The sequence below is a fragment of the Trichoderma reesei genome (genome assembly GCF_000167675.1).
Source record: "Trichoderma reesei QM6a unplaced genomic scaffold TRIREscaffold_8, whole genome shotgun sequence".
NCBI classification, from domain to species: Eukaryota; Fungi; Ascomycota; class Sordariomycetes; order Hypocreales; family Hypocreaceae; genus Trichoderma; species Trichoderma reesei.
This window is the reverse complement of record NW_006711155.1, coordinates 130578-157642: the sequence shown is the minus strand read 5'-3', so window position 1 is coordinate 157642 and position 27065 is coordinate 130578. Positions and strand designations below refer to the sequence as shown.

The following is a 27065-nucleotide window of genomic DNA, read 5'->3' as shown; positions in this document are numbered from 1 at the left end:
ATCACTTTGCTGACAGGGGTGTGTTTGCGACAAGAGACGAGAGCAGGCAAGGTACTGGTGCATCATTGGTGATTCGCTGATCTGGTACATCATCTGGTTGCACTGTGCATCGTAGCACGTTTTCTTCTCCCTCTCCTTGTAGTGCACCCTCAGCGAATCCAGCTCCAAAGGGGGTTGGCTGGACTGCTGGAACTTAGGGGCCAACGATGGAGATTTCGTTGTATCGGGTACTTACTTCACAGGATGGGTGCTTTGCTTGGAGGTTGGGGAGAGGCCTAGGATAGCAGCTGTTAGTGGGCTTACATGTTAGTGCTTCAGGTGTAAACTGTGTGTGCGATAAGTACTGGATACAATGATACAAGTCCCTGCCTGGGATCGATCAAGCCAGATGGGCAGCTGCCAGCCCGCCACCCTGGCTGGAACAAAGAGGGAAAGAGGGACCGCGGGACAAGGCCAGGACAAGGAAGGACAGCTAAAAAGTGCAAGTGCCGTGATTGAGCAGCGATTCACAGCAGTAGCGGCCCCTCGCGTCTTGCCTCTTATTTTTTTCCTTCTTCGTGGCTCTTCCTCTTCTTCCTCTTCTGTCTCTTCTACATCTTCTTCTCCATTCAACTCTTGAGAAATCGCCGTCCCCCACCGGCCAGCTTCTTCTCTCTGAAACATTTGCTCTGAGAGACTTCTTCTCTTCTTCCTCAGGCGATTGATCGATCGAGAACTGCGCGCCCGCCTCTGTTTGATTCGGCGAACACCCCGAGGCCCGTGTACGGACGAAGGACGCGAAGCGAAACGGATACAGACGAAGCAGCCTCTTGATCCAGTACGAGAAGCTACGGCTTTCCTGAGTTCGCGAATTTACAAACCTGCTCGCCATGTCACAACGACTCAGTGCCGCTTCGGCGGGTACAAACGGCCAGGCCTCGAAAGATGCGCCCTCGCAGAATCAGCCAGGTACGCTTCTCTTGCTGCAGTCTTCTCCCAAGGAATGAGTCGACAATCATCGCTGTTGTGCGGGTAAAGGACGACTGACGGGGAGGTTTTTCTTTTACCCTGGCTGACTCTCTTCTCTTCCATGTAGCCATTGACAAGCAAAAGATGCTTCTTTCTGCAGACGTGGGCCACTTCTCGCTGGTGCGGGCCATGCACCTCGCTGATCTCATTACTCTTATGAACGGTGGGTTTCCTTCCCTCTCCGCCCTGTCTCGTTGGCGATTCGTCCTTGTAGGAGCTTGTTCTAGACGAGATATGTGCTAACGAAGCTTGCAATGTGATCAGGTTTTTGTGGTGTCATGTCGATTTTCTCCTCGCTACAGTCGTGCCTTGACGCAGCCAACAGAGACTCGCATCTGTGGTGGGCGCTGGCCTTTTTGCCGTTTGGCCTATTCTTTGACTTCTTTGACGGCAAGGTCGCTCGATGGAGGAAGAAGAGCAGCCTCATGGGACAGGAGCTGGACTCTCTCGCCGACTTGGTACGATTTTTCTTCTTGGAGATACCCCGTGTTTATTCGGCCAGAAGCTGAAGCAAGAACATGCGTACTGACCACTTCGCATCTTGTAGATCTCGTTTGGTGTCGCTCCCGCCATGGTGGCTTTTTCACTTGGTCTTCGAACCCGCGCCGATACCGTCGGCCTAACCTTCTTTGTCCTGTGCGGCCTGACCCGACTTGCCCGGTTCAACGTGACCGTTGCGGTTTTGCCCAAGGATGCCACTGGCAAGAGCAAATACTTTGAGGGCACCCCCATCCCGACGTCGCTGGGCTTGGATGCCATCATGGCCTACTGGCTGCAGCAGGGTTGGATCCTCAACAACATCCCCTTTGGCACCGTGTTTGAGGGCACGGCGCTCGAGTTCCACCCCGCCGTGCTTTTGTTCATGATTCACGGCTGCATGATGACCAGCAAGACGATACGCATTCCGAAGCCCTAAACCTGCGACTGAACCAGTCGCAAATTTTCATTCATTTTCCACCACTCGGTGTCGCTGGATATTCGGCTGTGACAAACTGGGCTAGAGGGTCAATGGTCTGTATGGTTCACGATCAATGAGGAATGGCGCATACGAGATTGCTCTATCATGTTAGGTTGTGTAGCTGGTCGGCAAGCGCCTCCAAATACTGAAGAGTATCATGGTTGAAGGGCGGTGGTTTTATATAATGGATAGCTACTCTCCTCTACGCAGGGAGAATTGACCGTTGAAGGATGAGGGGATATAGTTTGCATGGCTTGTCGTAACAGAGATTATGATACCCCCAACATCCGCCTCTCTAATGCTCCATTGCTATTGCTCCGATGATTTGCATTCTGTCGCGAGAGTCGATTTGCGCCAACAAGCCTCAAGTGATTCACACGCACCATCTCCAGTCATCACAGTTTGCCTCTTCCATGTGGCAGAAGAAGAACGAAAGGGGGCAGCTTAAGGATGACGAGAAAACCCAAAGTTAAGTACGATGAGGAATAACCGAGCCGTAAAACGCCGTAGAGCCCTGTATACATATAAAATCTCTCCTCCCCTGCCATTCTGTCCAAGCGAAGCGGCCAAGTCGCTGTAGCTTTGATGACTTGCGCAATTCCCACCGTCTCTCTCTCTCGCTGCCTTGCCGTCGTGTCTTTTGAGTCGGTTCTTCCATTTCCCCCAATATCTCTATCCCTGGTGGGAAGAGGATATGGAGAGCAAGACAGAGATTGAGAGACAAGCAGACTTCATGCGGAACTTCCGCTGCCGTGTTTCTTTCCCATCTCCAGAAAAAAGATGATTTAGAAGCGGCCTCCTCTGCTGAAGCCGCCGCGTCCCCTACCGCCACCACCGCCGCCCCGGGAGAAGCCGCCGCTTCCACCGCGACCACCGCGACCGCCAGCGCCGCCGCCGCGCGAGAACCCACCGCGACCACCGCCGGGACCACCGCGTCCACCACGAGAGAAGCCTCCGCGGCCACCGCCCCTAGGACCACCGCGAGAGGAGCCGCCGCCGGCGCGCTTGGGCTTGGGGGCGCCGGGAGGGGGCTTGGGCTTGGGCAGGAACTTGTCGAGGGGCAGGAGCTTCTCGGGGGCAATGTAGAACTTGTCGCCCTCCTTGAAGGAGGCGGCCTGGATGCCCTCGGAGGGCTTGATGGTGAAGAAGACCTGGTTGATGGGGCCGAGGACCTCGTCGACCTTGCCGACGGCCGTCTTGTTCTCGAGGAAGATTTGGGCGTTGAAGTGCGGGACTTTGGGGTTGATTGATTCGCAGACCATTTCGCCTTCGCAGGCGTGGATGAATTTGCCCATTTCTGAAAGGGGGTGGGGAGATTATTGTTAGTTTGCATTTTTTTCTTTTCTTTTCTTCGAGGGTGTTGTCTGGTTGAGATGTGAGGGCAGAAGAAGGAGAAGAAAGGGAGGAAGAAGGCGTAGAGTTCAAGAGGTTTCGAGAAACTCGAGAAACAAGAGGAACAAGCTGTGAACAGCATATCCCACGAAGCCCCCAAGAGGCAGAGTTTTTTTTCTCAGATCCAAGGCCAGAAAGCGCATCAGAACTCTCGACTTCATTCCACCCACTCCTTGCGACCGAAGGACGACGATTAAAAGAAACCAAAAAGGCCGACGGCAGAAACAACAGATGGGAAAGAAAAATCAAAAAACATACCCAGGACCTGCGCCGGAGGACCCATGTCCCTCTGCTGGAATCCTCCTCCTCGTCCACCACGGAAGCCGCCAGACCCTCCGCGACCACCACCGCGAGACCCGCCTCGGAAGGACATGATGCCGTTTATTTTTCTTTCTCCTTTGTTTTTCTCTTTTCTGTTTCAATTCAATCGAATTGGAATCGTTGTTGGGCGACCGATCGGACGAGTTGCAAAGGCCAATTTGTCACTTGTGTCGGGGCCTGTTCGGTGGTCGTCGTCGTCGGTTTCGAGAAACTTTTTTTTTTCGACTTTTTTTTTTTTTGATGGTGTTGAAATTTTCAAAGAAAGAGTGCTGGAGCTTGCCTGAATTGGCGAGGTTTGATTGGTTAGCGCGGATCAATATTTGAGCGGGCTTCGCATATTGTGGGGCTGCGTGCATGCATTCATGCATCCTACAGACGTCTTATGTAATCCTACAGAATGGATGGTCCCCTTTCCAAGTCCAATGGCCGTCATGATGAGCATTGATATTTTTATGTATTTCTTCAGAGTTTGCGTGCGAGGTCAATTGTCTGGATTCATAAAGTGTTTGTATTCAGAGACTAAATGCAGAGGGAGAATGACAACCAGCTTCTCCACGCAGGGCAGCTTGGAAATACCTAATGAGTGAGCAGGATATCAACAGTTGTACCATGAAAGCCAACGCCCTCGGTGGGCTCAATGCGGCCATGCCTCCTCCATATTGACAGCAACCTTTGTAGAAACACAGCTAAAACAGGCAGACAAGTGGTATCCATATAGCAAAGTATACCCATTTTGAAGACAACCATACACAGATCAATCAAGATACAAACAAATCACAGCCAGTCTGGTTGTGGTCAAGAACCCTAAGGAAAGCTGCCTGGCATGTGCAGGTCAGACACCGTCACTGCGCTCGAGTTCCTCTCCTCGTTGACCCCCCGAACAGGGTTGCTACCGCCAACTGGCTGCGCGGCATCTCCCTGGCCGGGAAGAACCTGCAGTCCCGAGGCGTCTGCCTGTTGGGACCGAGGAATCGCGCCGGGGCTGACAGCCACCATGTTGACATTTCCACCTGCGCCCCCAGTGTTGGTGTAGTGCCCGCCATTGAGGTCGCTCCCCTCACTTCCAGACGCACCATTCATACCAGCAGCATTCTGAGCTGGATCAAGGTGTTTGTCGCCGCCAAGGCCGTTGGCCATGACCACTGGCTGACGAGTGCCGGGGATGGTAAGTGGCGTGGCCAGGACGTTCTGTTGATCGCCGTGGCCTTGGTCCAGTGGCTCGCTCGTGTACGGGTTGACGCCGTCGACCTGCGCCTCGTGCTCGGCAGACACTGCCTGGGCGTGCACGTCGGTGATCGGGGTCACGCCTTCCTGTCCGTATTCCAGATGGCCCTCTTGGTTTCGGTTGTACCTCTCTGTTGAGTAGGCGGCCGTGGCGGTTCCTGGTATCGCAGTCGCGGCGGCAACCACATGGGCGCCTGGAGACGGTTCCTGGCTGGACGCTACGCTAGACGGGGATCGAGGCACCTGTAAGCCTCGTTGGGCATTGACTTGCATGTCGGATGGGAACCGCCCACCTGGTTGAGGCCGCCGCGAGGCTAGATCCGTCCGAGGTCCGGGAATAACGTCCTGCTCCGTTGCCGTAAAAGGCTCCTCGTCTTGGTCTTCGTCCAGGCCGTCGCTGCTGATGGACCGGTGCGATGATCGGCTGGTGCTCCTGCGCGAGTGAGACCGCACAAACGCAGTCCGCTCTTCCGGTGATGTCTCCGTCAGGGCCCTGATGTCCTCGTACCAAGCCATCATCGTCTCGTGGCTCTCGGCTCGGAACACCCAGGTGTGCCCTCGGTGCATAGCGCCGGTCTGTCGTCCCTTGAGAATGAACTTGTTCGACGGGCCTCCTTCGCTGGACCGCGATCCCAGTTTCTGTTCCGGAAGATAGAGAGACATGATTGGGGCCTGCGCCTTATCTGCCGACTTGAATTCGTGGAGATGCGTTGTTGAAAGTACGTACCTGATGTGCTGGAGTTAGCTTCGATTCTTTGATTTTCAAACAAAACACTTGATCTTGTTTGACTGAAGAACCAAAGTGACTTACCATCCTGCTGTGTAGCTCTTCAAGTATTTGCTCTTGCGCTCCAGCAGCCCGGCGCGAATCTCCTGCGCCGCGATGTGGTCCTGCCCGGGATAGTGAATCTGATCGACGGAGCGCAAGGGCAATTTTGGGTTGACCATCCGGCTGTCGGTAGTCACAAAGTGCTCCCATTCCTGATCCTTGGGCATGGCAATGGGCCCGTCGCGAAGCTCCCCGACAACGCCGAGAGCATTGTCGGCTTCGCGCTTCAGGATGCCGGCGTAGGCATTGTACGCCTTCTGAATCTCGCCCACAATGATGGACTCCAGCTCGCGGCCAGAGCCCTCGAGGTTGAGATAGGCTTGATGCAGGTAGTTTTCTTCGTCAATCTGGCGCTCGATTTGGCGGTCGACAGCGAGCCTGAGGAGATACGGATCCTGCTTGCCTGTGGTCGCAGACATGTCCATCTCATTCCTTCCCAGCGCCTCGGTCAGCGTCTTGACGGCCTTGCCGGTGGCTTCCATTTCTTTGTCGACAGAGTTCTTGAAGTCGCCGGCAAGGTGCTTGATCTCCTTGATCTTCTGCTGCAGATCGCTCCTCAGCCCGGTGAGTGCCAGAATGACATCATCCTCTATCTCTTTGGCCTTTGTGGCCTCTTGAAGGGCGAGCTTGTTATAATTGCGAAGAATTTGGAGCCCATCGTCAATGCCAGGAGTTTGGAGGAACGCTGTCGGGTTCTGAAGGTTGTTGGAGACGCTCAAGAGCTTGGCGAACGACTTGGCCTTTTGGTCATAGTGGGAATGTATCTCGCGATAGTACGTAATGAGGTCTTTTAGGATCTTCCGCCAGGCTATAGCCCATTGTCAGCGTCACATGATACCATTGAGCAATCACGATGCGCCAAGACAATGCGCAAAGAATGAGCGCAAGAGGGGCAAAGGAGAGGCAGACGTACTCTGGAATCGAGCGGCAAGCACATCGGTCGGAGAGCCGCTGGTGGGAACCGGACAGAAGAATGCGCTGTGCAGCTCGTCGGGGTCAGTCGCACTCTGCAGCGCAAGGCTCCTGACGCTTCCCGCGCGAGCGCTGCGACGGCTGCTGGAGCGCACCAGGCTGCCCGGGCCGCTGCGTCGCAGCGACGCCTTCTTCTTGAGCGTGTTGCCCCTCTGAGGCAGGGCGCGATCGTCGCCGGGGGCATAGCTGTTGACCGAGTTGGAGCGCTGCATGGCCGCCGGGCCGGCCGCGGCAGAGCTCGACATGACGGGGGAGTCTGGATGGCGATGGTGGTCGAGGAGGATGGAGCTTCCGCGCTGGCTGGCGTCCCACTCCTCGTTGAAGCGGCCGGAGACGGGGACGGGGCCCGGGCGTCCCTGAGGCGATGCGGTTTGCGAGCGTCGGCCGGGCTCGAGGTACGTGGGCTGTGGCTGGTAGGAGAGCGGTCGCCGCGACTTCTGGGGAGTCTGGTGAGGCGAGACGGGCTGCTGCTGCTGGTAAGAACTGAGATCGGGCGAATGACGGGCCAGTCCCTGGGACTGAAGCTGGACGTCCATTGAGGAGGAGAGAAACGGGTGGAAGTGTGAGGGCGAGGGTAGGCGAGGGGTCGTCACAGGCAGATCAGAGAAACAGAGCTAGGTAGAGCTGAGCTGAGCTGAGCCGCGAGGAGGGGAGGCAAGAGGAGGAGGGAAACACAAGAGCAAGAGGCAGAGCGAAAAGAAGCTCCAGCCACACAGCCAAACTATTATAGTTTGCTCCTAGCTATGGGCAGTTCTGAGCAGCCAGAGGAGGGCGCCCAAGCCAAGGCTTTTCGCCTCGCACGACTTCTTTTAGCGAGTGACGACAGCTGGGGGACGATCGCGGAAGCACAAGAAAAACGAGGCGTTTTGGCGGGGAGGGGAGAGAGAGAGAGAGAGAGAGGAAGAAATGCCGAGACAAGCTCAGACGTCAAACAGGGTTGTTGATGATGACTGACGCAATAGAGCAACAGGTGAGACCTTTTGGGGTGGGTGGTTTAGAGGAGGGGAGAAATGGCCAAGAGCAAGCACAAGCAGGCTATGGATTTAGCGCCACGAAGCAGGTGCCGACGTCAAAGAGAAATGATGAGGAAGAGAGCGAGCAACGGCCTACCTCGGAGCTCTTGTTCGCAGCAGCAGTTATAGCAAGAAGCGTTAATTGGGGGCAATGCGAATCGAGGCGGCCTCGTAAATTGCGAATTTGGTGCTGCCGAGCCACGAACCACCGCCTCGCATCAGCGCATGATTTGCGACTCTGTCGCACCGGGAGACGGGCGCTGTTACCAGGTACATGCGATACGTACCCCTCCAGCATCGATGATGACCTCTCGTCATGCAGGCTGAGGCACAAAAAGTAGCCGATACTTCTCTTTGTCGCCTTTTCTCGCATGGCGGCAAAAGTAGCGGCTACGAAACAGCTTGACCTGGTCCAACCCGCATTTAAACCTCATATAACTTGCGCACAGCACAGAAAAGAGGGGGCCGCTAGCGCAGGCACCTCGTGGTGACCTGGCGTCATCGCACCGCTTGCGTGTCCGCACCCGTCACTTGCAGGTATACTAGTATGTACCTACTTGGACCCTCCAAGTTGAAGTGAAATGTTCCCAATCCAGACACAAGATCGAATGCACGAGAGTGACAAGCGTCGAGCTTCTCATCAAGGTCGTTCCCTGTGTGCTTGTACAGTAAGTGCCTTACCTAGTATGTCAGTAGTATGTAGATCTTCAAATTCCAGCCCCCTTCAAGGACGATCCCCCAAACCAACACAAGAGTTATCACGATCTTGTCCTTCCTATACGTGTATCTTTTGCCTCGTCAGCAATGGGCAGTACCCTACCTAGGTAGGTATGTGATACAGTAATATTTGATCTGCGGGAGCGTCCCTGGCCCAAGGGGCAGAGTTCTCACTCGAGATTACGTTGGGCATTGTCCCTCTCAGTGTAAGATGGTCTCTTTTTGTCCTTTGTCCCTTGTCTCCCCTAGCATGGGGTCATAGTAGACCGAAAATACCGGTTCTTGGCGAAGCCGTCACCGTCGTCATCGTCATCGCTTAATACAGCAAGTCCCTCCAAACATGCGCCAAAGCACGCGTCAACCAACTCATCGCATTACAAGCTGAAGAATGCATACATACCTATATGCAGTACATGCAACGCACATACTACGTACTTGCACACGAGAACAACACAAACAACCCACCTTTCAGCTGGGTCCAGGCTGCCTCCCCCCTCATCAAGAAGATGCAACCGTCCAGTTGCACCGAATCGAATGAGGACCCGCCCCAGAGAATAATGACGTAGTATTCTTGCTTTGCCAGTACTTATTCCCGATCTCCTTTCCCCCTAAGAAAAGAACAAGCGCCCGACATAAGCCACACAAAATCCACGCAAGCCACAATGAGTTGCCGCTAGCAAAAAGGCGTGCCCCCCTTTCCCCATTTTCTCCCCACGATCCACTATGAAGATTCCATGTGAATGAGGCTAGTAGTCGGTGATAAATCCAGCGATCGATGCAATCTCCAGTTTACGGGAGTCGTTGCCTCGGAATTGGGCAAGCTCGAGATTCATGGCATCTTAGAGGCGGTTCCGTCTGTCATCTACGGCTTCTTCTTCTTCTCCAGCATTGACGGAAAGACATCTCAGAATAGCTGAGACTTGTTTGAGCCTTTCACTGGCAGCCCATCAGTCGGTTCCCATACAAGTGACCTAAGGTACCAGCCAAGATGTAGATGTAGAAGTATCAGAAAGAGTGTTGATATGAACGATACGATATCACATAGAACAGCTGGCTATCTTGATATATGCCAGCCCATCAACCGGAACGGGCATAGCATCGTAGGACGTACATAAACACCCGCCAATCCCAACTCCCAGTCAAATCACGACTTCGCACAGTTGTACGTCCATATCGACGATTGAATCATCCATTGTATTCGACTCAACGCCCAACATTAAGCAGTCTTGCAGAGAGCCCCAAACGAAAAGAAAAAGATGTAGGCGACAAAGACACCATCGTCCAAGTAACAGATTCCCCTTTGCCTGTTCGCCCCGTGTGCCAAGCATCATGCCCAATAGTAAGACATTGTATGTACGTCTGTTATGTACAAAGAGAAGTGAAAAGAGGTTAGCAAAGAAGCTGCTTCTCTCGCCCCAATAAACACCTTGTCTATGATGCGAGGTATGTCCCTTTACTCATTTTTCTCATGTCAAACGCTGGCCGGCTTGTCGCTGATCGTAACGAGTTCGAGAGAGAGATGATCCCCGTGTCACTCCGCGCATGTACTCCAAAAACTCCGGAAACGTCTCCAAAGGTGTAATAAACCCCGTGTAACAGAAAAGGTCGTTTACGCCAAGCCACAGCCATCAGGGCTTAGCTGACAACGGCCTCTGGATAAAGGGCTGGATAAAGGGTACGAGGTAAGAGAACAACGAAAACACAATGCGCACTATAGGAAGAAAAAAAGAGGAAAAGCAAAGAAAACAACATGCACCCGTCGCCAAAGCCGTGACGGACACGTGCATATCTGGGCTAAAAGAGTCTCAGGCCCTCCTAGTTTACGGCCCCCGCGAGGTGCTCGTCAGACGCCGTTTCCGCCATTCTCGCCTTGCCATGTCGTCTGGGCGGTGGCGCTTTGGGCGGTATCTTCTTCGTGGCAATATTGGCAAGGTGCACCGTGGTGGCGGCATGCACAAAGGGGATGCCGTGCCGATGTTTGGGCACTGCCGGCAGGGGCTTCCTGGCTTTGCCAGCACTGCTATCCTCCGACTCCCCGTCATGCTCCGAATGTCCGGGGTTTGCTTTCGCGTCCTGGCTCCGACTGGGTGTCTGCACGCCTGGCTTTTCCGTAACCTCGGCTACATCACTGACACTAACACTGCTGGACGAGTCCCTCGGTGAGACGCTCATGCCCAGGAGCTTTCGGGCCACCTCTGCCTGTCCGGATGCCTCAGAGTCTTCGTCATCTGCCTCGAGCCAGCTGACCTTGGCGACTCGGTTCACCAGTCGCAGAGTTGTAGGGTCGGCGGGCGCAAAATGAGCGTTATGCGAACCCCTAAGAATCCTGATTACCCGGAGAATCTCATCCTTCTTATAGTGCGGCGGCTGGTTCATCTGCGTATGCGCCAACAGAGGGTACAGGATTCGCAAGTATGTATGCCGGAGAGACATTCGCTCATCAGGAAGATCCATCAAGTTTCGAATAATGACATCGAGCAGCACTCGCAAATCGTTGGTGTAGAAATATTCGTACGTCGCTTTCGTGGTAAAGAGAAGATATAAAAGCTTGAGGATCAGCAGTTGGAGAGACGTCTCCGTCTCCCGGTTGAGGAGCAGAATGATGTTCTCTCCAAACGTTCGGTACCTTGGGCCGTAGAGGCTCAGGCACTTGACGATGCGGTTCGTCAACGGTTCCGGCACCGAACCGGGATTCGTGACCGTGTCTGTGGACGCAAGCATGTATTGCTCATTCAGGACAAGCTGATGCTACTCGTCAGTATCCCTTCGAAACATGCGCCCGCGTATGTGGAAGCATCAAATACTCACCAGCACCCTGATGGTCGGGTAATGATAGGGGTCGTTGACATCGCTAGAGACGCCCTCGATGAGGCCAAAGAGTAAGTGTATAAAGTCATCGTCCACCAACGCCAGATCCTCGGGCGAAAGGCGCTCCACACGCGACATCTCGTACATGAGCTGCAGCAGGAAGCGATGGAGGCGCGGGTCGTCGTTTGTGTCCCGGCTGCTGATCAGCTCCAGGAGCCGAGGGAAGCAGGCCTCCTGGATCATGCGCGGAAACGTCGCCTCGTCGCGGTGGCCGTCGAGGAGCAGCATGCATACTATGGCGTGCAGCGGGCCGGCCTCGTCCTCCTGCAGCAGGCTGTAGATGAGCTGCTTGCGGACGTAGTCCTTGTGCGTCTGGAAGATGACGCTGTCCAGCAGGATCTGCGCGCACATGACGACTTCCTCTTGAGATGTGGGTTGCTGGTCGCGCAGCTTGGTCGTGAGGTCCAGCCAGGACCGAAGGGCATCGTCGATGGCTTCGTAGCTCTCGCAGTGTTCCGAGACACACTTATCGAGTTCTAGACAGCAGACGGCGACAATGGTCAGCTTTCTCGTCTTTACCCCCCCATCCCCAAGCGCTTCAGATCCATCGACTCACCAGACCACAGGGCGTCCTCCTCCTCGGGAGAGAGAGGAGTGGGCGGAGATGGCGCCGTCTCGTCGTAATCCGCCATGGCTGCCAGGTCCCGCAGCACGAGGCAGCGACTGCATCTGGCCTTTGCGCAGGTTGGGCGAGTAAGGCTGGCGAAGCGGCGAAGTAGAAGTAGAAGAAGAAGAAGAAGATAGAAAAAGATAAGAAGCAGAAGCAGAAGAAGAAGCGCGGCTAGGAGTTGTTCGCTTGCACACTTTGCAAAAGGACAGACAAAGAGGCACGTCGACCGAGACAAGAGAAAAAGTGCGCCACGGCGATTCCTCCCCCCAAGTCACAAGATTCCCTTTTCCCCCCTCCAGTCCCGTGTTTCTCTCGTCCTTGCCAGACCTCCGACGCAGTCGTTGCCACACCCTGACCCTGGCCGGGCTCCTTTGATTGCTGAATTGGCCCGGGTTTGCGTTGCGGCTGATGCGTTGCGGTTTGCAAAAGCGCCCCGGCTGGACTTGTGGGGTAGAAAGGGAAGAGGTGAAAAGAAGGCGATGCTTTTCGGGATTGATTTTTGGAGGTACGGGAACGATCAAGCGCTGCATGGTAATACATACCTTAGCCTGATGTCACCCAACAGGCGCAGCCGGTCAACGGCGGCGCTAGCAAACAACCTAGGGAGCAAAAAACCCATACAAGTAGTAGGAAGCCACAAAAAAGGAGACGGGACGCCATGCTGATATATTTCGTATATGAATACGCGTGCAGCTAGCGATGATACGCAGCAGTGATTATTGACCGTGCAGGAACAATTTGATACGGAGAGGGTAGGTTCAAAGGAGAGACGAGAGATGTGACAGACAAGTTACTAGGTATCTGGTTGGGTCGTGTGTGCATGGCAGGCAAATGGTACTATCGCTTCTTGCACTTACACGAGGGCTTCTCCCGCTTCTCCCCATCACTGCAGACCTCATGTTGATTGATCTGATGACTGTCATCATTACAATTGTCATGTTTTCCCGCAAATAACCAGCAATATCCCTGTACACCGTATCGTGGCTCTGCATCTCCTAGACATCATTTCCGCAGTGGCTCCAATTTCCAAGCCTTGCTCTGTGCTGATAAGCAGGTATTACAGTAACTTCCCTAATATAACCGCCAAGAAGAGAGAACCCTGGCTACAACTTGTCCACTCAGATGCAGATTCAGCTATATTCCATCTTGTCTACTATTCTATGTCCATTCGCACCGTCCGGGGGTATTATTCGGTCACGATTCCAGCGCTCTGCCCGCCTCTCCCTTTGCATATGTACAGCTCCCCACGCCAAACGCCAGATTCCACAGCCCAGCCCAGCCAGGCCCATCGCACAGATAATCCAAGTCACCAGATCAAACATGTCGCTCTATAACATTTTGCTCCAGATATTCTTGGCTCCGTCCTCTTCCTCATATATCTTCACCTTGTCGGCATAGGCCTTGATGTCGCTAACGACATAATCGGTAATGGTGGCGCCCTTGCCGGCAGCAACCCTCAGGATCAGTTCGTTCAGCGTCTGCCTGCCCAAGATGTCGACGTGGTCAGCCGTGTTGGGGCCGCCTCGTGGGCTAAATCGATCCGGCTCGTGAGGCATCTCAACCACTGTAATCTTGGCCCCGGCCGGATTGTATCGCTTCATGTTCCAACCGCGGTTGCACATGTATCCCGAGCTCAGGAGATTCACAGTCCCGTCTCCTTCGCCGAGAATGACGCCGTGATCGATCGGGCCTTGGGTGAGCCCGGTGTCAATGGTAATGTTGAGATTTGTCATGAGCGGCTGGTCTGGTGCTCGATAGTAGTATGACCGCTCTGTGGGTTTGCCAACACCATAGAAGCAATAGATCTTGAGATTCGGTGCCCGTGGGAGTCTGGTTTCGAGCGGGTTGATCCACTTCCTAGGAATCTTTTCGTTCGCCTCGACCTCTGCCGCGGTGTGGGCAACGCCGTGGGAATAGCTGCGCTTGATCTGATCTTTATACCAATCCTCCGTCGTGTTGAACAGATACTCCATGGCATCGTCAACCGTAAAGTTCCGGTCGGGCGTCGTCCAGTTGGCGCCGACTCGAAAGTTCAAAAGAGATCCGTACGTGTAAGTTTGGCCAGGCAGGTCATCCGGTGCTCCGTTCAGGTCTCCCCACACAGCATTGCCCCCGATGGGAAGCATCGACGAGATGCCCGGCATGGCTCGGAAGAGCTCTGCTCGCTCCTCCTTGCTCAAAAACTTTTCCAAGCCATAGATGGCCAAGGCGTTCAGTTGGGCTGTATCGCGCATCTCTCCGGACAACACAGCTGTCAAATCCTTGACTGCCCCTAACATGCAGCCGCTGATATTGATCCATGAGTCGATGTGACGGTCCACCCAGTCCCCTCCGCCGCGGCCGCCCAGGTCAGACTCGACCCAGTGGTAGAAGTAGAAAATGACCTGGCTGCCCATGCTGTGCGAGGCAAGGACAACTTTTCTGCCCTCGAATGCGACTGCGGTCTCAATGTACGACTTGAGCCTCGAAAAGTATCGATCTCTCACCTCGAGATTGGCATATGAGAGTCTCCAGTCGTATGCGGCCGTGAACGAATTTGTGGGATCGTAGCCAATGGTGGCCAGATTCTCAAAGATTTTGCTCCATATCCAATAACCCGTGATGAAGAAGTCGGTTGCGTCAAAGCCCTGGGCGGCACGGAGCTTCACATGGGGCGGGTCGAGTCCCGTTCGCTGGTCCAACATGATGTGCTTCTTCCAAACCTCCTTGTCAAGGACCAAAGCTCTCATCATTGTCCAGCTCCCCCACAGTCTCTTTCGGAAATAGGCCCTCGAGACGTTGGCTGTGCCCCAGGACTCCAGGCCGGTAGAGATGACGCCGGGTATCATGATCATGGGATGGTGCGCATCCAGGCCCTCGGCCCTAGCCTTGAGGCCGACCGAAAAGGAATCATACGAGGTGGCGTCGCGCTCGCCTTGGACGAGATCGCGCATGTCCCTGACCAGGCCAGCTGGGATGACATCGAGCAAGCTGTCCATGTTGATCTCCGTCAGCTCGGGCAAGTCGATCAGATCATTCGTCTTTGCGAAGAAGCCCGCCGCAATGAGGCCGCAGAGCCCGCCGAGCAGGAAGATGAAGGTGTTGCGACGCTTCCGCGCCTTGGGCAGCCGTTCAACGACATGGACGCGAGGCGGCGGCGTCGACGGACGGTTGCCATGCTGCTTGTCAGAGTCCGCGACGGCGTCGGCCGAGCTGGACTCTGGCGGGATCCGCCTCCGCAAGCTCGTCGCCATGATCGCAACGTCCGTGACTGTCAAGATCGCGGGACGGGAAGAGAAGAGGGGCAAATCTGCGCCTGTTGGTCCGAGGGCAGAAATGCTTCTCCAGAAGAGGTTGAGGCTCTCCAGAAATGGTTTGTTCGGTTGGCCCGAGTTGGATGAAGTCAATAGCGGCTGACGTCAGTGATTCGCCTGGCACGAGAAGAAGTTGTGGCCTTTTTAGTGGCTACCACCGCTGTGGGAAGACCGCTAAAGTTGAACTGACAGCGCCAAAAGGATCCAGAATCCCGTCCCTCATCTTTCAAGGACAGAATGAAACAAAGGAGGGAAACCAAGACATGGAGAAAGCAGTTGGCAAAAGAGGAGGGAACACTGAGAATCTAGACGCAAGGTTCGACAACTTCGGAGTGGCCCAGCAGCCCGTCCATTGGCTACGGCAAGTTACTGGATCCCGGTTCACATGGAGGCTCTCAAACTGCAAGCTACCTTACGAGTACCTTGTGTTCTTGCTCTCCCGCGCCCGGACGTGGGATCCAGTACTTAAAAGTACTTGATCGCTGCTTGTGGCCATCGGCTGCTTCACATTCACATGAAGCTCCAGCAATCTCAGTCCGGAGCCCCTTCTATGAAACCACCACTCATGGAAGCCCCCCCCATCCATTGACATGTGATTGCGCCGTCACGCGCGACGGAATTTGGGGGGGTCCAAGAGCCTCCACTTCAACGACAGCGCATATCGTATCGTATTGGGCAGCTCGAGCTTGGGCTTGTTAGTCAGACGGGACTTTTTTCCAAGGCTGCACCAAAAACGGACCAGGAAAAAGAGGTGCGCTTGTCAGGCACCTGTTTGTGTTCGTGCCTCATTTTCCGTTCCGCAGGCCGTCCGCTCTCGTAAAGGATTCGCTGCGTTTTCCCGCCGATGCTGACCGGGCTGCCTGGTTGGCTGCCGCTTTGGCTCTTTGCTTGCTCTGTCGACTCACTGGCCGACGGTTGAGTCACTCCCTTTCGGAGGAGGTGGACTGAGAAAGACGAAGAAGAAAATAAAGAGGTCCAAGGAGAGAGATCACAAGGAAGCGACTTGCGATACCCAGACGGACAGACAGGCATTCACTACTACAGCAGTATCCGAATACCCAGCTCCTTTTTTTTTTCTTTTTCTTTTTTTTTACCCACCGCGGACCCAGCAGAATAAACCGGACGACAACATGGCGGTGTCGTCGACCAAGCAGCTGCCCGTCGCCCTGGAATACATCCAGTATGAGCACCGGCTTGAGAGCCAGTATCTGCCAGCCATCCGGGCGCTCATCTCAAAGGACCTGAGCGAGCCTTACAGCATCTACGTCTACCGGTACTTTCTCTGCCAGTGGTCTCACCTTTGCTTCATGGTAAGCCTCCCCCTTTCAGTTCGACGGAAAAGCTGATGAGTCCCTCCCCCTTAATAACACCTTTTGACAACTACCTAGGCCCTGGACCCCAAGGACTCGTCCCTCATCGGCGTCATTGTCTGCAAGCTCGAGGTCCACTCGTCTCACTCGCCCCCAACGCGGCGAGGCTACATCGCCATGCTGGCCGTGGCTTCGCACTTCCGCGGCCGGGGGGTGGCCACCGCGCTGGTGAAGAAGGCCATCGAGGCCATGGCGAGTCGGAATGCCGATGAGGTGGTGCTGGAGACGGAGGAGACGAACACGCCGGCCATGAAGCTGTATGAGGGGCTCGGCTTCATTCGCTCCAAGAAGCTGCATCGATACTATCTCAACGGAAACAGCGCATACCGACTCATCCTCCTGCTCAAGGCCGTCGACCCGGATCACGACCCAAATTACGATGAGCAGTGAGCCCATTTCTGTTTCAACGTCGAATGGGGATGGCTTTTTGAATGTCTACTGCAAGTCCACCGAGCATAGAGAGAGGCTTGTATTTTGGGGATACATCGGATTGTGGCGGTAGAGATGCGTGCTTGGGATGGTGTGGCATGGCGGTGTTGGCAACTTTGACATGAGTGTTGGGTCATGCGAGACTGGCGTTTAGCATATCATTGCGTCTCTGTTTTTTTTTTTATCTGTCCTAGCATGCATTGCTTTCTTCAAAGTCGGCTTGACAGTATGGGGCAAAGTCCCCCGTTGGCTATATCGACATAGGTATCATGGTATCGCAGCTCTCGACTCTTTCATGTTCCACAGAATTACTCTTCGCTTTTCCTCCGCCTCATGCTCGACTGGGAAATTTATCGGTCGAGCTGTATATAGAGGCTCTCAGGCCCCATGGATTACCAGAGGAGATGCCAATGTATGTGAATGCATCTATGAAAGGTGTCGGTCAGGGACACACACAAAGCAGGGTGCATGCAGGAGAGGACAGTGATACATACCTGGTTTGTAGTATATCGGCCGGCCTCTGGCCTCGACCAGCTTGAGCTCGCGCAGCTTCTGCAACACGCGCCCAACGTCGGCCATGTCCGTGAAATCGGCTGTGTAGACGCACAAAAGGCGATCCTTGCGGGGATCCTCCAGTGGCGACCGCGGCGCGACCTTGGCGGCGATGCCGAGCTCGTTGTTTGCTGTTGCTTTTGCGACAATCTCCCACACCTCGTTGACTTCCGTGGTCGGGCAGAACAGCATCCACTGCCAAGCGATCGCGTAGTCAGCAATACCGCCTTGATGAAGGAGGCATCATCATCATCATCCACACATCACACATGGGGTGCATCAAAGCGGAAAGGAGGGGGGTCGCACTTTGCCTGTTCGAACCTTGACGAGATGGGCCAGCTTGAGAATATCGCCTGTGGCCTGCTTCCGCTGCCTGCTGATTTCCCTTTCAACAACGGACGGGGCCTGCCCGGACCTCTGCATCCCCTCGATGAACTTGCTGAGCAGGTGAAGCCTTTCAAGGCCGCCCTGGGCGACCATGGCCGTCTCGCTGCCCTCCTCCTCCGGCGCCTCGTCCTCGTTGCCCTTGGAGAACTGGGCCTGGCCCTCGCGCTTGTGGACGCGGGGGATCCAAGGGTTGCAGATGTAGATCCACGGCACCTCGGGCGTCCGGTCGGTCGTCGCCGGCGGCAGCCGCGCGAGGAAGTCGTCCACCGTCTCCGTCAGCTGCCATGCGTATGAGATGCCCGCGTACGGATTGTGCAGTCGAGCGGCCTCGTCAAAGAGCTTGATCTGGCGCTGGGGACGGCCCGGGTGTGCGCGGTGCTGCTGCGCCCATTCGTCCACGTCAAAGTCGGCGACACGCCGTAGCAGTTGTGAGACGGTTTCGTCATCGCCTAGGTCAGCCAGTCAGGGGCTGTTGTCTCCCTTCGTTGTCCCATCAGAGCAGCATGGAATTCAAGGTACCGTAAAAGTCAGAGTCGTCAGAGTCCATGGCGTCTGAAGCCACTCGCGCCGCAAAGACGGTACTACCCGAGCCCGCTACGGCAGTTGGGCGCCTCAGCTCGATACGCCTAGGTACAACTACTACCTTCAATGGTAGTGCGAACGCTGGTACTCCCGCGTGACCCAATGAAGGCGCACGCAGCTTGTGTACCTATGTATGGCAGACGAGTGATATCGGTAGTATGAGGATAGAGAAGCTGTTCAGTGACAGAAAACGGCCAGTCGATTGAGTGTGAGGTACAGGTAGTATCAGGGCTGATCCGTGCAGCTTCGATGAGTGGTGATGTGGGTGATGGTGTGGGCGACGTCGAATCTTCGTCAGCTCTGTAAAAGAGTAAGAAGACAAAAGAGGGAAGGAAAACGAAGCAGCAGAGCCGTGAAGAGATCGTCTCTTATATGTATGCGAGGCCATGTCATAAATAAGATGATTTACAACAGCCTCCATGTTGCCCCTGCAAGCATCCTCCTCCAGTCACGTCTCTTCAGTCACTGCCGCCGGGCTGGCGGGAAGCGATCCGATAAGCTCCACCAAAGCCACAACTTTTGCTGGCGTCTGAACTTTGCCGTGTCTCTTCCATCTGCTTTCTTTGCCTTCTTTGCAGCTTTTCCACACTCAACTCGACTGTCCTTTTTTCCCCTTTCCCTTGATATCAAATTGGCCTTTTCGCACTTCAAAGAGGCATCATCAGCACAGCGTCTCGAACATGGAGGAGCTGACGCCAGTCGCTTCACTGCATTCGCTGATATTGGACCTCCCGCCAAGCTGCGCCGAGTTCTGCCCCGCGCACCCTGAGTATCTGGTGGTGGGAACGTACAACCTGCAGAAGGACGACAGCGAGACAGCGCCGGAGACCAAAGAGGAGGATGAGGAGGCTTCTCCAGCAGTTCCCAAAGCCCAGAGCCGAAATGGCAGCCTCGTCGTCCTCAAGGTCCAGGGCGACGACATGTAAGGCTTCACCTCCGGGTGCCGACGAGAAGCTAGCGAGGCTGCCGGACTGCTGACTGCCAATGAGGAAAACAGCTCGATAGTGCAGACAGTCATGCAACCATCTGCTCTGCTAGATCTCCGCTTCTACCGGGATGTCCCGGAATACCGAGACGTCTTGGCAGTCGTGTCCAGCACTGGAACCCTTGCCGTGTTCAAGTTCGACCCGCTCCGGGATGCCAGCGCGCCGTTGCAGCACTTGGCCACGAGCAGATGCGAGGACCTGGACGGCGACGTGCTGTTTCTGCAGTGCAACTGGCACCCAGTCGCGCGCAGGGTGCTTGGGGTGACCACTTCTACCGGGCTAGCAAGGCTGCTGCTGCTGGACCATGAGTGGAAGATTGCCAAGTCTGTCGACGTGGACGTTCAGAACTCTCTCGAGGCCTGGTGCATAGCCTTCGCTCCTGTAGATGCCGCATCTCGCGCAGCAAACCAGCCCATCTCAGTCTATTGTGGGGGCGACGACTCCATGCTTCGATATACGACCTGTCACTGGTTAGGAGGCGGGGATGAACATGACCCATCATCCATTCTAGAGATGCCATTCGGCCCGGCGACAATCAAGGGGCAGCACGATGCAGGAGTAACGGCCATTCTGCCCCTGCCGCTGTCCACGAGGGATGGCGGCAGACTGGTCGTCACGGGGAGCTACGACGACCATTTGCGAGTCTTTGCCATCCATGATCTTCATCAGTCGTATGGCTTGAAGCGCGTGCAACTGCTGGCAGCCGCGAACCTGGGAGGGGGTGTGTGGAGGCTGAACCTGGTGAACATTCGAACAACGGAAGGTTCAACAAAGATACGGATCCTGGCGTCTTGCATGTACGCCGGAGCGAGACTTGTCGAGATCGTGACTGACAGCAGCGGACAGGACTGTGCCTGCGTCGTTCTGGCCCGGTTCGAAGAACACAGAAGCATGAATTACGCCTCGGATATTGTGCCGGCGTCGCCTACGGAGAGTGGGAGGACGCGCATTGTCTCAACCAGCTTTTATGACAAGCTGCTCTGCCTCTGGGAATACGAGCCGCGGTGATAATACCAGATCCAATTTCCCGATGATGTCACGTCCATTGTGCAAACCGCTTCCTTGAGGACCAAAGGTTGAACTCCTGGCTGGCCAAACCAGTCACCCAAGGTCATGTAGGTGAGGAGTCTGCCTCATTCGGACAGTCAACGACCGTTGGCTTGTCCCTTCACCCGAGCCATCATTCTAGAAAATCGGGGAGAAGCGAGACAAGCTAGACATTGGATCTCGGGTAATCTGGCCAGCCCGGCGTGGGGTGCATTCGGCAGAGGCATGCTGTTGCTGATCAGCCAGGAACCAGAGGCCTTGGGGAGATGCATCACACACCACACGCCCCTCCACCATGCTGCAGCGGTTCCACCGGGGTTGAAATAGCACCCGACCAGGCGACGACAGGCGATCCGGACAGCCAGGGGAGATGCTGCCCGGCTCCACCACTGCGTGCTCTGTGCTCTGGGGCAAAGTATGTATGTAATACTCGTTACTGCTCAACTCATGGGTCGTTGAAACCATCCATGTGTTATCCATAATATATGATGATGCCAAGTCAACTCGTGTCGAGTGTGTATGCTCTCAAGCTCCAGTCCGCTGGCCCTCCATCCCAGCCTTGCGGCGCCGTGCCACCGCCGTTGCGTGGTGAGGCTGGAGGCTGAGGTGAGGTGAGGTGAGGTGAGGTGAGGCGCCCAGCCGATGCCCCCCAGGCCGTTAGCCGTCTTGGTGCTCCAGGGCTGTCTGTATGCCGCCTCTAGCGGGTTCTAGCGGTTCATCGACCTGTAGGCTCCCATCCAATCCATCCATGCTAGGCCCAATATCGCGTGCTGCCCTGCGCATTCGTGGATCGAGGTCCCCTAAAATGCATCAATCCATGGATCCATGGAGCGGGCTGAAGGCTAGGGGGTCGAGGCCCTGAAGTTCGGGCTGCCTGGTATCTAATCATTGCCCAGGCGTGAAGAAAAAGCTGGACCACCTGGGCAGCTTGGAACTCTCTCTACTACGGCACGGCCATTCTGCCAGCTGACCGCTTTCCTTGTCTCGTACCTGATACTATTGGCGAGGCGCTTTATTAATTCATCTGCCTCGCCCTGCCTCGGCTGCAAGCTCTCTGCATCACAGCAATCAGTTCCAAGTCATTATTGCATCTTTGTCCTTCTTATCCTGTCCTTCTTCAAGCTTAGCAGTTTGAGTCATCTTAGCCATTACCAAAAGAAGTCGTTGCAGGTCCCGACCCCGCTGGCCCGTTGTTTGCTACCGACGACCTGTCACCCCAAGAACCAAACAAAATATTTGGACCCCCTGCTCTTTTTCTCACCTTTAGTGACCAGCAACCACCCTCGATGATCGTGCCCAAGCCGACCACTTTCTAGAGGTTCTCGAGAGGCTGTGTCGTGGGACAAAAAGCATCCCGACTGCGCCGCGTGTGCCCTGCAGCCTTCCTGCTCGCGCCATTCTGGCCGAATTCCTCACCATGTCTACCAACTCCAACGGCGGCGACGCGAGAAACGGCGGCGACACAGACGTGCTCGCCAAGATTCACCTGGCGCTCGAGGTGGTTCACAGCCCGCACTCGACCAACGAGGCGCGAAGGGAAGCCCAGTCCTTCCTCGAAGAAGTCAAGGACATCCCCGAAGCTCCCTTCCAGGGCTACAACCTGGCCGCCGACAAGGCCCAGCCGCCCGTCGTCCGCCACTACGCCCTATCGCTGCTCGAGCATGCCATACGATACCGATGGACCACATATACCGAGGAGCAGGCCCGCACCCTGCGAAACTGGGTGCTGGAGCTGAGCCAGGCGGTTGCCAAGGACGATCCGGGATATCTGAGAAACAAGACTGCCCAGCTGTGGGTGGAGGTGGCCAAGAGAAGCTGGGGCTCCGAGTGGACGGACATGGATGCCATGCTTGTCGAGCTATGGCAGATTCCCAATTCCCCCGCCCACAAGGAGCTCGTCATGTTTGTGCTCGAGGCTCTGTCGGACGAGGTCTTTGCTGGAGACGACCCGGTTGTCGCAATGAGAGAAGGCGTCCTTAGCAAGGCATGCGTCGAGATCTTCACGCCTACCGCGGTCCTGGTCGAGGCCTTCCCCAACCGTCAGGCCGGCCCAGATGTTCGCTGTGGTCACGAGGGCTGGCTCAGTCGACTGTCAGACTTCCTGGGCCTGTGTATCAGCTCCGACGCCAAGAATGACGAGGTTAAGACATGCATTGTCAAGGGCTTCTCCGTGCTCGTGTCGCTCATGCCCTGGGCCATTCCTAAAGCCGTGTCGTCTGCCCGCTGCGTGCCTATCCTGTCTGCCGGCCTAGCGTCACCTTCGACCGAAATACAAAAGGTGAGACCAAGATCTACTTGTGTGATGCTTTGCGACCACTCACGCTGACAACCTGCTCCGAAACAGGCAGCCCTAGATGCCCTGTACGCCCTATATTGCCGGTCCAACTTTTCAGATGAAGAGTTCAGGGAGCTTGTGGCCCCCATGTACAGCCGTGCATCCATTCAGCTCTTCAGGGACCTCATCGATCGATCAGCGGTCGATGCTGACGACATAGATGAAGACAAGTACCAGATCCTGAAGAAGCTATCAGAGGTATGCCCGCGATACTGCTCCTCGGCGCGCGCCCCGGGTTCTCCACTAACCCGTCTTTGCCCACACTAGATGCTATCGATCCTAGGTGACTACTTCGAGAGGAAGCATTCCCAGGTTCCCCTGGACGCAAGCCCCGAGGCTTTCCTGCAACTCCTGCTCCAAGTAGTGCAACACCAAAGCCTCATGGTTTCAATCCCGGTCCTGGTTACGTGGGCAAGGCTCCTTTCGAACAAGGTGATTGGTCCGAGTGATATCGTTACATCCATGATCGGACCTCTCCTCGAGGTCTGCAGCTCCAGGTTGGTCCGATATGAGAACCTGGACCCCGAGAATACTGATCCGACATTCCTCTTCCTGATGGAAGATACCGATACCATACCCGAGCGCCACGCCTTCCTGGGCAATTACCGTCGCTTCAGTTCACAAATCGTCGAGCTCATCGTGCAACTCAAGCTTGTAGATGCAGTATCGCATATCCTGGGGCGTACTGAACAGCTCTTGCTGCACCTTTACCACGGGCAGCCTCCATTCAACAGTGAGACTTGACCATTACCCCGATCCGATGCAATTTCCTCTCGCTAACATGAACAGAGCAAAACTATTTCAAACACTCCATGCCTGTTCTGCAGGTGGACGCTCACTTCACCCTTATCGAAGCATCGTTGAAGGGTTACGCAAAGTGGAAAAAGGCGCACCAACACGACAATGTACGTGGCAAGAAACGCCCCCAATTCCATATGGCAATGCTGACTGAGTCTCTTCACAGCCGCAACAGATAGCTGAGCTTGAGTCCAGCCTTGAAGCATGGTGCTCTAGGCTCCTAGAGATGAATTTTGAGGTGCGTGTGCTCTTATTCACAAAGCGACAGTGCCGCCTTGGTCTCAACGCGGGCTAACATTCCGGCACTCTCCAGGATCCTCTTATCCGAAAGCGAACACTGCAGTTGCTCGTCTACTTCTCGACAAATGCCCTCAACAAGAATGCAAACTTCATGCTAAAGGTCCTTGAACACATTATTCTCACCTGGCCGGTTCTAGAAGCAGAGTATCGCGCGTACAATGAGGCCGTCAAGGATTTCCAGACCGAGAGCATGCTCGAGCTGCACCGCCTCGCGATTGGAATGCCCGATCACCTCCTGGTACGTCTTGAGACGCCTCACTCCTCGCAAGTTCGCACGCAAAGCACTAACTGCGATTTTGTAACCAGGGGGTCTATGACCAGATCGAAGTCCGCGTGAACGAGATGATATCTACCGGAAAGCTGGATGACAGGAGAATCCTAGCATATCGGAGTTTTCTGTTTCTCATTATGTAAGTTACAGGACTGCCGATGGTTATGGTCGGATGAAGAAGATACGGGTCCTAACCGACGACACAGTCATCGAGCCAAAAGCATCGACACCCAAGCCAAGGTACCAAAACTTAGGGAGTTTGTCGAACCTGTCAAGGCTCAATGGCAAGAGGAAGGGATCAAGTCTGCCGTCAAGTCGTATTCCGGCTTCTGCGAGCTCCTTGCGCTGGACAAGGCTCAAGCATACTTGGTCAGCCGTCAGGCACAGAACATCCAAGACTGGGGATCTTATGAGCTTGACGCCGAGGGGCTGGCTCTTCAGAGCGAGTTGGAGGAGCGCTTAAAGGTTCGTATATGAAAACACCCGCCCTCTCATGGACATTTACCGACGTCATGGAACAGCAACTGCCTCTGCGTGCGACAAAGACGCTCCTTGCGCTGTCCGTGGACCGAGTCGACAGGTCTACCACCGCGTTCCAGGCCACCTGCGCAATCTGGGAGGAAGGGTTCCCAAACATCCTGGCAGATTTGCTGCGTTTGTTGAGGTACGTACTTGCCGATGCCCAAGATGGCGGAGTTGCCTTTTGATTAACCGTCTTCTAGCTATGCCCACGCCTCCCATAACCCGCATCACTGGACGGGATTCCCGGAAGATATGCGCCACATTGTAGACAAGGTCTTGAGCGATCGATTCTGGCAGGCTGGCATATCGGAAGGAAGCAAAGACGACTTTTATGCCCGTGTGTTCGACAAGAAGGGCACGATGGAGGGTCTCGCGTCCACAATTCGCGGGACAGTTCGCTTTGTGCGTGAAACGGCTTACGGCATCATCTATTGCATGAGCAAGCTCCATTCACAATTCTACGGGTTCAGCGAACTCGCCGCTCCGCTGTCCGAGGCCTTCTTTTCGGACTCGATATGGCTGTCCACACACCAGCAGAGCAACTTGTTGAGTCTAGTGCGTCATCTGGTGGATGACTGCCCGGTGGACTGCCGCGAGAATTTCCTGCCTAGACTCTTGTCTTCGTGCTTCCAGCAGATGGATGCCAAGATCAACTCTGAGTGGGCAAAGCTCGAGCAGAAGCAGAGTGTGGCGGCAGATGGAGATGCCGAGCTCAAAGAGGAGATGAAGTCTGAGAGTATTCTCCGGCAAGTGACGTACACTGCCGTGGTCATGGTGGCAGACATTTTGGACCCCACGAAGCCAAGTATGACCGACCTCCCCAAAGAAGCTCCCATTAAGATGCTTGTGTATGCTAACTGTGTTTTGTCAAATAGATTCGCCAACGCTCAAGCCACAGGCCCGGAATGTCGACGAGCAGAACGAATCTGGGGAGGCTTACCCCTCTCTGCGAAAGTTTTGCTTGGCCCATCAGGAGATCATCGAGCCGCTCTTGCTTTTTTGCATGCACGGCATTCGCATGCGGGATATCCGATGTTGCGGAATGGTCCTGCGGCTGTTCATCTCCCTGGTGCCAGAGTTTTCTTCGAAGAGAAACTCCACGGGCTCCGACGCCCAGGGGGCTGGTGGTGCCGTCGACGCATCTCGCATCTCTCCAGAGCTCGCCTCGGCCGTTCGGGAGTATATCTCTTCGGACGTCATGAGAGCGTGCGTCACGTCCTTCCACGAGCCGTACTTTGTAGATGTCCAGAAGGAGTTGGCATCTCTCATTGCCACAATCGTGGTGTACTACAGCCCAATCACACCGACGCCGGTCAACGTTCTCCTGGCACTGCCAAACGTGAACCCAGCAGAATTGGAGCGTCTGAACGCGTACGTACCCAAGCCAGCATCGCACACGCGGCAACAGAGAGCCATTGTCATGGAGTTCTTGAAGGACTTCAAGGGAGTGAGCGTCTCGGAAATGGGTAAGCTGAGCAAGACCGGCGTGGATCATAGCAGCTCGGGACGATCTAAGCGCACTGGGCGAAGCAAGATGGCGCAGGGCTTCATGACCAGCGCTCCAGCGACATCGGATGCTGCGGGCCGAAAGAGGGCAGAGGCTGCGGGAGGCCGGGCCACCCCTGATAATGATGGCCTGGAGGGCATCTCCAACCTTTTTGAGGGTTGAAAGAAACAACGTGACGACACCAACCGTCGAAGAAGAAAGTGTTGGAAAAGAAGAGGATCAGCAACGGCGGCAATGGGGCGCACCACGAGCTGCTTTACTGAGGGGACCCTCAGTGCCGTGCGTTGTTTTGCCCACGAGAATCTTGCTTTCATTAGAGTGTGTGGTGCAAGAGCCGTGTGTGGAGCACAAAGATCTGTGAAGGAAGAGAAGCTGACAAAAGGGGGTGAAGACTTGCTGTCAGAAGAAAAGACGACACATTGTGTCATACACGTCATCTATGTCAGTTTTGGAGGGTGCAGAGGATATCGAGGCTGCACACCTGTATGTAAAGTCGGGCATTGTGTCTCTCGAGACGCTGCAGGGACAGTGGGCTAAAGGTACCATAGATGGAGGCACGCAAGGGAGGAGCTCGAGCTACTACAAGGCATAAAGCGAGGTGGTTCGTGGTTGTGTTATGATCAAGCTATAGGTACATGACAATTATACAAGGTAGTCTACCAACGTCTGCCTTAACCCACCACAATGACGATGGATCCGGGAGTTTTATTAGAATTCGCCATCGATCTTCAGACCAGATGACGGCGAGATTCACGGATGCTGCCGAGGGCCCTC

General features: G+C 55.1%; 9 protein-coding genes across 9 annotated transcripts; 4 read left to right on the top strand and 5 right to left on the bottom strand.

Annotated features, from left to right (window-relative positions):
- The first annotated feature begins 532 nt into the window (after positions 1 to 532).
- TRIREDRAFT_121550 (uncharacterized protein) lies at positions 533 to 2210 on the top strand. The gene is made up of 4 exons (XM_006965010.1): positions 533 to 948; positions 1076 to 1171; positions 1273 to 1466; positions 1556 to 2210. Exons 1-4 carry the CDS (start codon positions 870 to 872, stop codon positions 1922 to 1924), a joined length of 738 nt encoding a protein of 245 aa, XP_006965072.1. The 5' UTR covers positions 533 to 869; the 3' UTR covers positions 1925 to 2210.
- Positions 2211 to 2751: 541 nt separating this feature from the next.
- On the bottom strand, positions 2752 to 3731 carry TRIREDRAFT_3671 (uncharacterized protein; the record flags this gene model as incomplete). Its single annotated transcript, XM_006964748.1, has 2 exons — positions 2752 to 3263; positions 3617 to 3731. 2 exons carry the CDS (start codon positions 3729 to 3731, stop codon positions 2752 to 2754), a joined length of 627 nt encoding a protein of 208 aa, XP_006964810.1.
- A 1133-nt stretch (positions 3732 to 4864) lies between these two features.
- Positions 4865 to 7240, bottom strand: TRIREDRAFT_60664 (uncharacterized protein; the record flags this gene model as incomplete). The annotated part of the gene is made up of 3 exons (XM_006964847.1): positions 4865 to 5630; positions 5715 to 6540; positions 6646 to 7240. Coding segments are annotated over 3 exons (2187 nt in total), but the record flags the coding sequence as incomplete, so codon positions are not given.
- A 2473-nt stretch (positions 7241 to 9713) lies between these two features.
- On the bottom strand, positions 9714 to 11934 carry TRIREDRAFT_77412 (uncharacterized protein; the record flags this gene model as incomplete). Its single annotated transcript, XM_006964846.1, has 3 exons — positions 9714 to 11161; positions 11243 to 11778; positions 11859 to 11934. 3 exons carry the CDS (start codon positions 11932 to 11934, stop codon positions 10250 to 10252), a joined length of 1524 nt encoding a protein of 507 aa, XP_006964908.1. The 3' UTR covers positions 9714 to 10249.
- A 1306-nt stretch (positions 11935 to 13240) lies between these two features.
- TRIREDRAFT_121546 (uncharacterized protein) lies at positions 13241 to 15453 on the bottom strand (the record flags this gene model as incomplete). The annotated part of the gene is made up of 1 exon (XM_006964845.1): positions 13241 to 15453. Exon 1 carries the CDS (start codon positions 15143 to 15145, stop codon positions 13241 to 13243), a length of 1905 nt encoding a protein of 634 aa, XP_006964907.1. The 5' UTR covers positions 15146 to 15453.
- Positions 15454 to 16317: 864 nt separating this feature from the next.
- On the top strand, positions 16318 to 17204 carry TRIREDRAFT_121544 (acetyltransferase). The gene is made up of 2 exons (XM_006965009.1): positions 16318 to 16515; positions 16594 to 17204. The coding sequence occupies exons 1-2, from the start codon at positions 16336 to 16338 to the stop codon at positions 16963 to 16965; spliced, it is 552 nt and encodes a 183-aa protein (XP_006965071.1). The 5' UTR covers positions 16318 to 16335; the 3' UTR covers positions 16966 to 17204.
- Positions 17205 to 17335: 131 nt separating this feature from the next.
- TRIREDRAFT_22168 (uncharacterized protein) lies at positions 17336 to 18861 on the bottom strand (the record flags this gene model as incomplete). Its single annotated transcript, XM_006964773.1, has 4 exons — positions 18463 to 18861; positions 17863 to 18392; positions 17499 to 17751; positions 17336 to 17430 (listed from the first exon to the last, which is right to left on the bottom strand). The coding sequence occupies exons 1-4, from the start codon at positions 18488 to 18490 to the stop codon at positions 17336 to 17338; spliced, it is 906 nt and encodes a 301-aa protein (XP_006964835.1). The 5' UTR covers positions 18491 to 18861.
- Positions 18862 to 19205: 344 nt separating this feature from the next.
- TRIREDRAFT_61288 (uncharacterized protein) lies at positions 19206 to 20519 on the top strand (the record flags this gene model as incomplete). Its single annotated transcript, XM_006965008.1, has 2 exons — positions 19206 to 19447; positions 19523 to 20519. The coding sequence occupies 2 exons, from the start codon at positions 19206 to 19208 to the stop codon at positions 20517 to 20519; spliced, it is 1239 nt and encodes a 412-aa protein (XP_006965070.1).
- Positions 20520 to 21706: 1187 nt separating this feature from the next.
- On the top strand, positions 21707 to 26900 carry TRIREDRAFT_77404 (uncharacterized protein). Its single transcript, XM_006965007.1, has 11 exons — positions 21707 to 22836; positions 22903 to 23091; positions 23161 to 23626; positions 23683 to 23798; positions 23858 to 23929; positions 24005 to 24229; positions 24298 to 24401; positions 24469 to 24727; positions 24784 to 24926; positions 24985 to 25589; positions 25660 to 26900. The coding sequence occupies exons 1-11, from the start codon at positions 21976 to 21978 to the stop codon at positions 26451 to 26453; spliced, it is 3834 nt and encodes a 1277-aa protein (XP_006965069.1). The 5' UTR covers positions 21707 to 21975; the 3' UTR covers positions 26454 to 26900.
- The last annotated feature ends 165 nt before the right edge of the window (positions 26901 to 27065 follow it).

Excerpts from the sequence above, each read along its gene's own strand:
- TRIREDRAFT_121544 (XM_006965009.1), top strand. The coding sequence starts at position 16,336 with ATGGCGGTGTCGTCGACCAAGCAGCTGCCCGTCGCCCTGGAATACATC. Across the intron at positions 16,516-16,593 it reads GGTCTCACCTTTGCTTCATG|GCCCTGGACCCCAAGGACTC; the intron begins GTAAGCCTCCCC and ends ACAACTACCTAG.
- TRIREDRAFT_77404 (XM_006965007.1), top strand. The coding sequence starts at position 21,976 with ATGTCTACCAACTCCAACGGCGGCGACGCGAGAAACGGCGGCGACACA. Across the intron at positions 23,627-23,682 it reads CGGGCAGCCTCCATTCAACA|AGCAAAACTATTTCAAACAC; the intron begins GTGAGACTTGAC and ends TAACATGAACAG. Across the intron at positions 24,402-24,468 it reads AGTTTTCTGTTTCTCATTAT|TCATCGAGCCAAAAGCATCG; the intron begins GTAAGTTACAGG and ends CCGACGACACAG.
- TRIREDRAFT_121550 (XM_006965010.1), top strand. The coding sequence starts at position 870 with ATGTCACAACGACTCAGTGCCGCTTCGGCGGGTACAAACGGCCAGGCC. Across the intron at positions 949-1,075 it reads GCCCTCGCAGAATCAGCCAG|CCATTGACAAGCAAAAGATG; the intron begins GTACGCTTCTCT and ends TCTTCCATGTAG. Across the intron at positions 1,172-1,272 it reads TCTCATTACTCTTATGAACG|GTTTTTGTGGTGTCATGTCG; the intron begins GTGGGTTTCCTT and ends CAATGTGATCAG.